General features: G+C 38.6%; 1 protein-coding gene across 2 annotated transcripts in view; it reads left to right on the forward strand.

Annotated features, from left to right (window-relative positions):
• KIF27 (kinesin family member 27) overlaps positions 1-12,011 on the forward strand; it is a 90,507-nt gene that overhangs the window by 39,832 nt on the left and 38,664 nt on the right. For both annotated transcript variants that reach the window (XM_046023233.1, XM_046023234.1), the window contains 3 exons: positions 291-394; positions 3,197-3,352; positions 6,101-6,306. In XM_046023233.1, coding sequence (XP_045879189.1) covers positions 291-394; positions 3,197-3,352; positions 6,101-6,306 — 466 coding nt within the window. The remainder of the gene's footprint in view (positions 1-290; positions 395-3,196; positions 3,353-6,100; positions 6,307-12,011) is intronic.

Consider the following 12,011-nt stretch of genomic DNA (forward strand, 5'->3'; position numbering starts at 1 on the left):
GTAGGGCCTTTTTAGTTGTTGGATTTTAATTTTCGGAGAGAGTATTTTTGGATTTCTTGATTTTGCTGCCATGGTGGCAACAAACATAATACATTTTCCACTGAGTTCAGCTTGGGGGAAGATAGCCTTTTGTTTTGAGGAATATTAGTAAAATTCTGTTTATATAATTAATAATTTTTTAACATTACTGTCAGTTTTGGGGAAACCAGTTTGAGGGCAGATGAGAAGATACTAACAGACAAGTTACCTTTGATCCTGATTTTTTTTTTTTTTTTTTTTTTTTTTTTTAGATGTAGAAGTCGCTCATGGATTCAAAAGCCAGGCTCTGTTTGTTCTCTTGTTGAATTGAATGACATTCAGGATCAAACACAAAAGTCAAGTTTGGGGAATGAAGGTACACAGACTTTCTCAAGTTATTTAGATTTAATGTTTACAACACTTCTCTTTTTCTTTAGTCATTAATATAAGAAGTATCTAGGAGTTCTCAAAGATGGGAACTTGGTAAGTGTGCTTTCCTGGTTGGTGGAACTTCCTTTATGTTCTCTCTTCTATCTCTAATTTTTCACTCCGTACTGCTTAATAAAAAAATTTTCCCCAAAATCAATTCTGGCTAGAGCTATAGGCTAAATGTCTCAGAATGGGGAACTTGTATCCAAACTTGAGTTGATATTGCATTGTACTCTGGACTACTTTAAAATACAGTTTAAGTGGGGCGCCTGGGTGGCTCAGTGGGTTAAAGCCTCTGCCTTTGGCTCAGATCATGATCCCGGGGTCCTGGGATCGAGCCCCGCATCGGGCTCTCTGCTCAGTAGGGAGCCTGCTTCCTCCTCTCTCTCTGCCTGCCTCTCTGCCTACTTGTGATCTTTGTCTGTCAAATAAATAAATAAAATCTTTTAAAAAAAAATACAGTTTAAGTAATTTACTAGGGTGCCTGGGTGGCTCAGTGGGCTCTGTCTGCCTTCGGCTCAGGTCCTGGGATCAGCCCTCATTGGGCTCCCTGCTTGGTTGGGGGTCTGCATCTCCCTCTGCCCCACCCCCTGCTTGTTCTCTCTCTCTCTGTCTCTCAAATAAATAAAATCTTAAAAAAGAGAGAAAGTAATGTACTAGTTGTCTACTGCTTCAGTGGTGCACCTGCTTACCGGTAGTGATGCATGCAACATTAGAGCCAAATTAGTCTGCTGAGTGCTCAGAATGTTCTAGTATACAACTGATAAGCATCAAAAACAGCATCAAAACATTTGTGTTGCCAAAACTTACGTTGATTTTTAACGTTTCTCTTGGCCTGTGAGTGGTCAAAACACGAAAAGAAAGAGCATAGGGAATATCAGTTATATAATAGATAAGTCCTACACTATGAAAATAGAGAGTCTCTTAACTTTGAAAGCTTATGTATGTAATATTAACAAAAATGACTATATCACAAACATTTTAAAATGTATAAATAGTACAGATAGTGCTACAAATGTTTAAATAGTGCCTACTCAAGTAGCCATCCTTGACCTGTTTGGTACTGCTTTACAATCAGGTAAGAAATTTATTCCAGAATTTAAATCAGTGCCCTAGCTTCTTAACTGAGGAAGTCTTGCTGTGAAAAAAAAAAGAAAGAAAGAAAAGAAGTTAGCTGAATTAAAACAGTGACATAGTTGACTTACGTTCCAGTAGCCACAGTGCTGGACTATGCTTTGAGTAGTCTGGTGTAGACCACATTCTCCGATTACAATAAAAGTAGAAGTTAATGGGAAAACATTTCAACCCTCTACCCACCCTGGAGATCTTACACTTTTTTTTTTTTTTTTAAAGATTTTATTTATTTATGTGAGAGAGAGAATGAGAGCGAGCAAGACATGAAAGGGGAGAAGAGAAGGTCAGAGGGAGAAGCAGACGCCCTGCTGAGCAGGGAGCCCGCTGTAGAACTCGATCCTGTGACTCCAGGATCATGACCTGAGCCAAAGGCAGTCGCTTAACTGAGCCACCCAGGTGCCCCTTTTAAAAAAATAACTCAGATTAAAGAAACTAGGAAACCACATATCTAAGGGCAATGAAATACTATGTATCAGAACCCACAGGATATGACTGAAGCTCACCATAAGCTAGAATATTAAAGTCCCAATTGCCATGTGTTTTTTTTTTTCCTTTCCCTTGCTGTTTGCCTCTTCCTATGCTACCTCTAGACTGTTTCTCTGTCTGCTTCTCTTATTTAACTCCACTGCTATGGAATAGTTTATGAGCCTGTAGTTTTCTCAGTTTTGCTTCTTTTTCTTTTTCTTTCTTTCTTTCTTTTTTTTTTTTTTTGTTTATTTACAGCATAACAGTGTTCATTGTTTTGGCATCACACCCAGTGCTCCATGCAGTACGTGCCCTACCTATTACCCACCACCTGGTTCCTCAACCTCCCACCCCCCCGCCCCTTCAAAACCCTCTGGTTGTTTTTCAGAGTCCATAGTCTCTCATGGTTCATCTCCCCTTCCAGTTTCCCTCAACTCCCTCTCCTCTCCATCTCCCCATGTCCTCCATGTTCTTTGTTATGCTCCACAAATAAGTGAGACCATATGATACTTGACTCTCTCTGCTTGACTTATTTCGCTCAGCATAATCTCTTCCAGTCCCGTCCATGTTGCTACAAAAGTTGGGTATTCATCCTTTCTGATGGAGTCATAATACTCCATTGTGTATATGGACCACATCTTCCTTATCCATTCATCCGTTGAAGGGCATCTTGGTTCTTTCCACAGTTTGGCGACCGTAGCCATTGCTGCGATAAACATTGGGGTCCAGATGGCCCTTCTTTTCACTACATCTGTATCTTTGGGGTAAATACCCAGCAGTGCAATTGCAGGGTCATAGGGAAGCTCTATTCTTAATTTCTTCAGGAATCTCCACACTGTTCTCGAAAGTGGCTGCACTAACTTGCATTCCCACCAACAGTGTAAGAGGGTTTCCCTTTCTCCACATCCTCTCCAACACACGTTGTTTCCTGTCTTGCTAATTTTGGCCATTCTAACTGGTGTCAGGTGGTATCTCAATGTGGTTTTAATTTGAATTTCCTTGATGGCTAGTGATGATGAACATTTTTTCATGTGTCTGATAGCCATTTGTATGTCTTCGTTGGAGAAGTGTCTGTTCATATCTTCTGCCCATTTTTTGATATGATTATCTGTTTTGTGTGTATTGAGTTTGTGCTTCTTTTTCTTTAAAGATTTAAAGATTGAATGTCTTCAAGAGAGTCAAGATATGAATTTGCAAAAATTAAGGAATTCAGAACTCATACTAACTGAAGCTAAACAAAAAATGAGAGAACTTACAATTAACATCAAGATGAAGGAAGACCTGATTAAGGAATTAATAAAAACAGGTAATACTGTCCTGTGAACAAGCTTATATGAGAAAGAAAATCTTCTAAAATTGCTTCTGATGTTGTAACATTTATTTTAGTTTTTTACCCTGAGCTCTGTCCACTGTAGCTTGGAACATGGCATAACAAGGTATGTTTCATAGCCAATAGGTGGACGTTAGTTCTCAGAAGAACATTGTTACACTGGGATTTCAGCTATGAATGGTTGTACCACTGGGAACTCTGTGTTGTGCTGAAACTTTAGGGGTACTTAATGTTTTTTGCCACTTTTAAAGAAACATTGTACTAGGTATCTGGGAATATATCAGCTATTTTTCTAACTCACTTTAATATTAAATTACTAGTCCTTATTCTTTTGGATAGTTTGTTTTCAACATTATTAATAAACGTTTCAAATGTAGATCATTTTTATTTCTCTGAAGATGTAAGGATTTATCTTGAGAGCTATACCCTTAGCGAGCTGAGCTTTTAGCTCTTCCCCTTAGTTTCAGATTCTATCTGGTTGGGTGTATGTACCGCATCCTCTCCTCACTCTTTAGCTACATCATCAGGTGGTCTTGAAAAGCATGTCGCAGTCTTTGAGGGTCTTTGCCCCTAATAGACTCAAAGGGTGAGCTTTGACTACTTTGAAATTCGGTAAGGAATTGAAAGGATAATAAACCACAGCATTTCTTTTTTCAGCTTCAGTGAAACATGGGTCACATTTAAGGGAACTGAAGGAAATGTTACCATTTTTTTTTTCTTTAAGCCCGAGGCTATAATCATGCTCAGATTACATGAATGGTGGTGGCTCCCAGCTCCTCTGCCAGCAAGGGGCAATCTGCTTTCCCACTTCCTTCCTCTTTCTGGGAAGCTTGTTTTCTGGTTGGCTGGCCTCTTTTCTCATCCTCCTCTCCCTAACCACTGTCCCAATGCATTTCCCTTCCTCAGTCCTAGTGACTAATGTAATCTGTTTGCATCATTCTAGCTCCCGGTGTCCTAGATGTTTAAGTGAGCTTGACCATGCTCCTCCTTCACAGGCAGCATCAATGCCAGTAAATCTCTCTCAGGAGCGTTGAGGACCTGATTTAGGAGTGTAAATAGCTTCTCCACCAGGGTACAGCCTGCGGAGGTTAAGGCTACGTGCCCTTCTGGAACAAATGATTTTCTTTTTGATAGGTGAGGCCGCTGTGGGATCTCTCCCTAAACAAGCACACTTTTGTAGCCCAGGGTACTCATCCTGGTTGCATTAAGGTGGAGGATACTTGAACTTGCACAGAGAGGGTCCTCTTCTTACTCGTTTGAACCAAGGGCGGTTTGGAGCTTTCCTTAGAGATGGTGACTCACAAAAGGGTCACCATGTGCTTGTTTTCCAGAGCCTCCTCACTGAAGTCTTCCCCCAAACAGCAGTGATTTCAGCCAACAATAAGTGACGACCACCCTGTATTTCATCATTTCTCCTCATTTCTTTTACATTTTCATATCTTTGAAATCAGGATGCACCTTACCCTGCATGGCATCCGGGCATTTTGTCATGTACCTGGTGTAAACGGCACTCTCCCTTTCTTCTTAGTGACTCACTAAGTACTGGTGTGTTGAACAATATAGGGGGTCTTAAATTCATTCAAATATAGTAGCCATGTGTATTTTAAAGTTAGATATAACCAGAGAGTTCTAGAGCCAGAAGACAACTCAGTGCATTTAGTTCCATCATTGCTTTTTATTAAAAAATGGGGATTTTTCAGTACAGCAGTAGAACACACTTGCCCTGGGGATAATTCATCCCGCGAGCTTTGGACTCTTCCATTGCCACAAGTTTGCTACTTTAGTTCAGGGATAAGTTGACTGTTCAGAACAAATCAGAACCAAGTTTTTAGGGTCAGTAGCTGAGTTTAGGGCGAATAGAGATACAGAAATATCTGTATTCTGTTTTTCTCTATACTCCAAATACTAGAAAATGATTGAAAAAGTTCATCTTTGACAAGTTCAACTGAATGGAAAAAGAGGGGGTCCACTCTAGAGTGAAAGATTCATAAGAGACAAAATCAGATGTATTCTAGGGCTTTTTTGGATGGTGATTACAATAAACCAATTGTAAAAGACATTTTGAGACAATTGGGCAAGTCTGAATAGGGTCAGGTAGGGATTAATGGTGTGAGGTGTGACAGAATTTTTGGCTATGCCCATATTTGGAGTAGATGTTTATTGAAGTATCTGTAGGTTGCCATGACAGGACATCTGATTGTTTTATAGTTCTTCAGCAAATTAAGGGAAGATAGGCATAGATGAAGCCAACTATGGCAAAATCTTGTGAACTCTCAAATCTCAGTGATGGGGGTTCATCAGATTATTTTTTTAGTTTTGCTGTGTTGGGAATTTTTCATAATAGAGAAAACAAGATTACAGGTACTGGGAAGCCAAGGTGTAGTAAGCAAAAAGCCAAAGAATCACCCCAAGTATTTTTCTTACTGGGAGTCTGATGCCAGCAAAGCTAAAACCCCAAATTCAGAAAATCAGAAACACATAGAGATGAGCCTGTGAGAGGCTGGACTGGCACCAGGTGCGAACAGTCAGTAAGCAGATGATTATTAAGAGGCCAGGTGGCAAGTTGTATTTGATGGGGATGAGTGAGGACAGCTGGGTTCTTAAAGAACTACACGCCCAACTGGATTTTGCAGAATAGAGCATTTTTGGGGTTTTGATATTTTACTTCATTTATTTTTTTAAGCGTAATTTATAATTGTTGTTACTATTATTACTGCGGTGAAGGTAACGATGCCAAGTCTGTAAGCAAACAGTATTCTCTGAAAGTAACAAAACTTGAGCACGAAGCAGAACGGGCGAAGGTGGAATTAAGTGAAACGGAGAAGCAGCTGCAAGAGCTAGAAAACAAAGATCTTTCTGATGTTGCTTTGAAGGTAAAATTACAGAAGGAGTTCCGTAAAAAGATGGATGCCGCAAAGCTAAGAGTCCAGGTAATTTTCAAAATGTAGTTGTGTGCAAACTTATTTAAGGCTTACTGCTTTCGTAGCTGGTTAGGAAAGAAGCAAGTTTCGGTTTTCACCAGCAAGAGAAATGGGATGGCAGCTTTTCTTTCCCGGTATGCTGGCGAGTTTGCCTCCTTTTAATCTGGGTCCTATATTCTTCATTCGAGAAGTGTATTAAAGTTTTTATCAAAAACCAATGGTGAGAAAAAGATAACCACAGAACTGTGTTCTTTTCTGAGGGACAAAAGATTGATGATTAAATCATACGTAGAGGACATCTGGTAGGCATAGGGCACCTTGTACACACACTCAGCAAATGCTATTATTTCAGACCGTTTTCTGAAACTCGCTGATTGCTTTAGGAAAGGTTCGTAACTGACATCTCATTCTTGATTTCCTAACGCTGGATTTAGCTATGCCCTCAGAAATAGCTACCATTAAAAATGTCATTCTATAAGAAACACTCCATTACAGGGAGATATTTGTGTATAATGAAGCCATTTTCACACGGTTTGGGGGATGATCAGAGTGCTTTGTCAGTCCGATTCTAATGAATTTGCTAGAATACTATCTCCATTTTTTTCATTCATGATCTATTACTTTCCTGTTGTTTCCACTGTGGGGAGAGTGGAATTGTAGTTCACCTGTTCAGAACATGATCAGTTTATTTTTGGAACTGTGCCACAATTATTTTCTCTCAACAAGGTCAGTGTCCACTGCACATGAGCAGACCAAACACCAAGTTCCACCTCAGACATCTGGCCCTCCCCCGCAATTTTTTTTTACCTAAGTAGCCTGTCAACACAGAGTAGCATAGTAGGACTTAATATATGAACTGCTTAGAGAAGGACATGGTAGTGGTATGTGTCGCCCGTCCTACTTTCCTTCATAATACTTATTTCAGGAACACGTGTTTTCGTTTAGCACTTCCCCTCAGAGAGTCTTGGGATCAGACATTTTTCACTTTTCAGTCCTTAAAATTGGGACTATAGTATCTAATAAAGTGCCCATGTTAACAGAACATGAGTAGAACAAAACAATTAAGATCTTTCCTTTGTGTTTATTATGAAATTTTACTTATAATTTCATAGTTTTATATTCAAACTTTAGTTCTGATTATAATTTTTTTTAAAGATTTTATTTATTTATTTGACAGAAATCACAAGAGAGGCAGGCAGAGAGAGAGGAAGGGAAGCAGGCTCTCCGCTGAGCAGAGAGCCCGATGTGGGACTCGATCCCAGGACCCTGAGATCATGACCTGAGCCGAAGGCAGCGGCTTAACACACTGAGCCACCCAGGCGCCCTAGTTCTGATTATAATTTTTATTGTCAGTATTAATCAAAACAATTGTTTTTCTAAGGAGGTTGTTGATCATATATACACACCTGTGGTTTAAGCCTTGTTTGTGGATTTAGCAAAGATTTTTTTCCCCAAGGTTTTATTTCAATTCAAGTTAGTTAACATATAGAATTGTATTGCTTTCAGGAGTAGAATTTAATGATTCGTCACTTACAGCACCCAGGGCTCACATGACAAGTGCACTCCTTAATACCTAGCACCCATTTAGCCCTTCTCCTCCACCCCCACCTCTCCGTCAACCCTTAGTTTGTTCTCTCTCTCTCACTTTATTTTTCCTTCCCTTCCCGTATGATCATCTGTTTTGTTTCTTTTTTTTTTTTTTTAAGATTTTATTTATTTATTTGACAGGCAGAGATCACAAATAGGCAGAGAAGCAGGCAGAGAGAGAGGAGGAAGCAGGCTCCCTGCTGAGCAGAGAGCCTGATGCGGGGCTCGATCCCAGGACCCTGGGACCATGACCTGAGCGGAAGGCAGAGGCTTTAACCCACTGAGCTACCCAGGCGCCCCTGTTTTGTTTCTTAAATTCAACATATGAGTGAAACCATATGGTATTTGTCTTTTTCTAACTGATTTATTTCACTTAGCATAATACTCTCTAGTTTCATCCACATTGTTGCAGATGGGAAGATTGTATTCTTTTTTGATGGCTGAGTCATATTTTGTTTTATATACATGTATCTCTCTCATCTTCATTATCCATTCATCAGTTGATGGACAGGCTCTTTCCATAGTTTGGCTCTTGTTGATAATGCTGCTATAAACATCAGGGTGCATGTGCCCCTTGAATCTGTTATTTTTGTAGCCTTTAGGTAAATACCTAGTAGTGCAGTTGCTGGGTTGTAGGGTAGTTCTAATTTTAACTTTTTGAGGAACCTCCATACTGTTTTCAAGAGTGACTATACAAACTTGCATTCCCACCAACAGTAAGAGGGTTCCCCTTTCTCCGCATCCCTGCCACATCTGTTTCCTGTGTTAATTAATTTTAGCCATTCTGACAGGTGTGAGGTGGTAACTCATCGTGGTTTTGATTTGTATTTCCCTGATGCCAAGTGATGTTCTTTTTTTTTTTGACAGTATATATATACATATATATATACACACACACATACATACATACATATACCCTCCGCATTGAGGAGGGTATTAGCTGCGGGACTTTTGTGTATGGTCTTTATGATGTTGAGGTATGTTCTTTCTATGCCTACTTTCTTGAGGGTTTTTATCAAGAAAAGGTGCTACGCTTTGTCACATGTTTTTTCTGCATCTATTGAGAAGATTGTATGGTCTTATCCTTTTATTAATGTGGTATATCACACTGATTGATTGATTTGTAGATATTGAACCGCCCCTGCAGCCCAGGAGTAAATTCCACTTGTTCGTGGTGAATAATTCTTTTAATGTATTATTGTATACAATTTGCTAGTATCTTGTTGAGAATTTTTGCATCCATGTTCATCAGGGATGTTGGTCTGTAATTCTTTCTAGTGGGATCTCTGTCTGGTTTTGGGATCAAGGTAATGCTGGCCTCACAGAATGAGTTTGGAAATTTTCCTTCCATTTGAATCTTTTGGAACAGTTTCAGAAGAATAGGTATTAATTCTTCTTTAAATGTTTGGTAGAATTCCCCTGGGAAGCCCTCTGGTCCTGTACTTATTTGTTGGGAGATTTTTTCATTCCTGAGTCAAATTCCTTGCTGGTTATGGGTCCGTTCAAGTTTTCTATTTCTACCTGTTTCAGTTTTGATAGTTTATACATTTCTAGGAATTTATCTATTTCTTCCATATTGCCCAATTTTTTGGCATATAAGTGATCATAATATTCTCTTTTAATTGTTTATATTTATGCAGTCTTGATTGTGATCTCTCCTTTCATTTGTGATTTTATTTATTTGGGTCCTTTCTCTTTTCCTTTTGATAAGTCTGGCTAGGGGTTTATCAACTTTGTTAATTCTTTCAAAGAATCAGCTCCAAGTTTCTCTGATCTACTTTCTTAAAAAAATTTCTGTATCATTTATTTCTGCTCTAATCGTTATTATTTCCCTTCTTCTGCTGGTTTTAGGCTTTATTTGCTCTTCTCTTCCCAGATCCTTTAGGTGTAAGTTTAGGTTGTATATTTGAGACTTTCTTGCTTTGAGGAAGACCTGAATTAGCAAGTTATTTTTTTATATATTCTATATTTAACACAGCTACAATGATTGAATTAAAAGATTAACTAAGGGGCACCTGGTTGGCTCAGTGGGTTAAAGCCTCTGCCTTCGGCTCAGGTCATGATCCCAGGGTCCTGGGATGAAGTTCCGCATGGGGCTCTCTGCTCAGCAGGGAGCCTGCTTCCTCCTCTCTCTCTCTGCCTGCCTCTCTGCCTACTTGTGATCTCTGTCAAATAAATAAATAAATTTTTTTAAAAAAAAGATTAACTAAAAGCTTATTAATAGGGTTTGAGAATTATCATGGCCTTTTGTTTACCATGTTTCTTGTTGCATATCCTTTTCTGCTAAGGGGATTGATAAGGAAAGGAAAGAAGACACAGAACATAAGTAAGCTCAAAAGAAACATTCCACACAGCATGGGACTGACACACGATTCCCATATAGTTTTAGAAATGGCTGTGCCTTTGACCTATTCATGCACACCCAGCGGGGATGTGGATGATGGCGGGGCTGGGGAGGAGTGGTAGTTACCAGTTAAGTGTCTACATACCAGATGTTTCATATGTATTATTTAATCATTATTTTACCCTTTAGAAAGTATTTTTACTGTGTTTTATAAAGGAGAAAACTAAGGTTTAGAAAGGTAAAGTAACTCATTCAGAGTCACATAATTGAAGTGACAAAAACAGTTTTCAGTACTCTAACATCTCATGCCATTTTACAATATTGAAATACTCGTGTTTTTATTGGTACAATAAAGTTTTTTTTAAGTTTTGAAAACTTAAATTCTTTTATTTAAAAAATCTAAAATCTGTATTCTTTATGTCTACCTATATGCAGAGAGTTATGTAGTGTGTTAATGCTTTAAAGCTGCCAGTAAGTTACACTTTTGAGCATGTGCAGAATCAGTGCAAAAGACAATGGCAACCTATCTCACTCTTAAAGAAGATTATCAGTACTTCTGCTGGTATTTCCAGTATTACGTGGAAAGACACTAAAATGCCAGTATTAGCATTTTTACTCCAGTATTGCAGTTACTGTCAAAAGTAAGTTGCAAAGCCAGTGTCCAAATCTAGGGATGGGAAACTACAGAGTCCTGTGGCCTCCAGGCTAGTGGTGCTCAAAGTCACCTGCAGATTGTTCGTTATCCATCTATGACGAGAGAAAGGCACATGGGGGCACAGCTCCCTGTATCAAAATGTCTCGATGCAGTGTCAGCTGAACCCAACAGTATGCAAGCTGACAACAATCTGTGGCCAGTACTGGTCCTGCTCTAAGTAACAAAGCCTCTGTGAATGCCTAGTTTAATGAAAACAAAAGGTGTTTTTGCCAACAATTTATTGCCAAATAAGGGAAATAACTGTAGTCTGCATAATTTACAAATGACTTCGCCCTTTTTATGTCATATGAGAGGTAGTAGTACAATGCTGAAGCACATAGTACGGGTTTAAAATATATGTTTGTTTGATGAGGATTAAATTGGAACACTGATATTTTCTATTAGTAGTGTAAACTCTTTGCAAACATTCACACATATTTTATGCTACTCATCAATAATTTAGCAAGATGAGGAGAAGCTTTAAGAGAATTAAAATGGTAATTGTAACGGTTAGTTACTGTAAGGCAAATGGTATCAGTTCTGATTATCTTAACTTAGGGATTAATTATTTAGGCTATAGCTGGATAAAAAAGAGGAGCCCAGTGGACTACTTTGCAATCACATGGAACAAATTTCTGTGAAAAGATCTCTAAGATTAATAGAGCAAAAGTGAGGTGAAAAATAGTCTATTTAGAATATATATGAAGTTATTTGCATGCATATTAATTATTTCTGGAAGAATAGTTAAGAAATTGGTAATTTAGTGTTGGGAAACAGAACAGTAGATTTGAGGTCTGAGATAAGTCTTTTAAAATAGAAGTACAGTTTTATATTTTAATTTTTATCATTTTTTAAAAACAATAAAGCAAAGATACCAGCTTTGTTCTGTTTGGCTGATAAGTATCAGGGAGGCTCATCATTCATGAAATCCAGTAAAGATTATGATAGTGGCCCAATTGTCAAAGTAGACCTGTAGGAAACAATTAGGAGCCTGTCAGAAATAATGAAAATCTAGGCAAAATGCTTACCTTTGCCATAGAATGAGAAGTTTAAGTTTACTGGAGGTTTGTTAGAGATGCAATTTTTCAT

This window comes from Meles meles, chromosome 11, assembly GCF_922984935.1.
Source record: "Meles meles chromosome 11, mMelMel3.1 paternal haplotype, whole genome shotgun sequence".
In the NCBI taxonomy this organism is placed as follows: Eukaryota; Metazoa; Chordata; class Mammalia; order Carnivora; family Mustelidae; genus Meles; species Meles meles.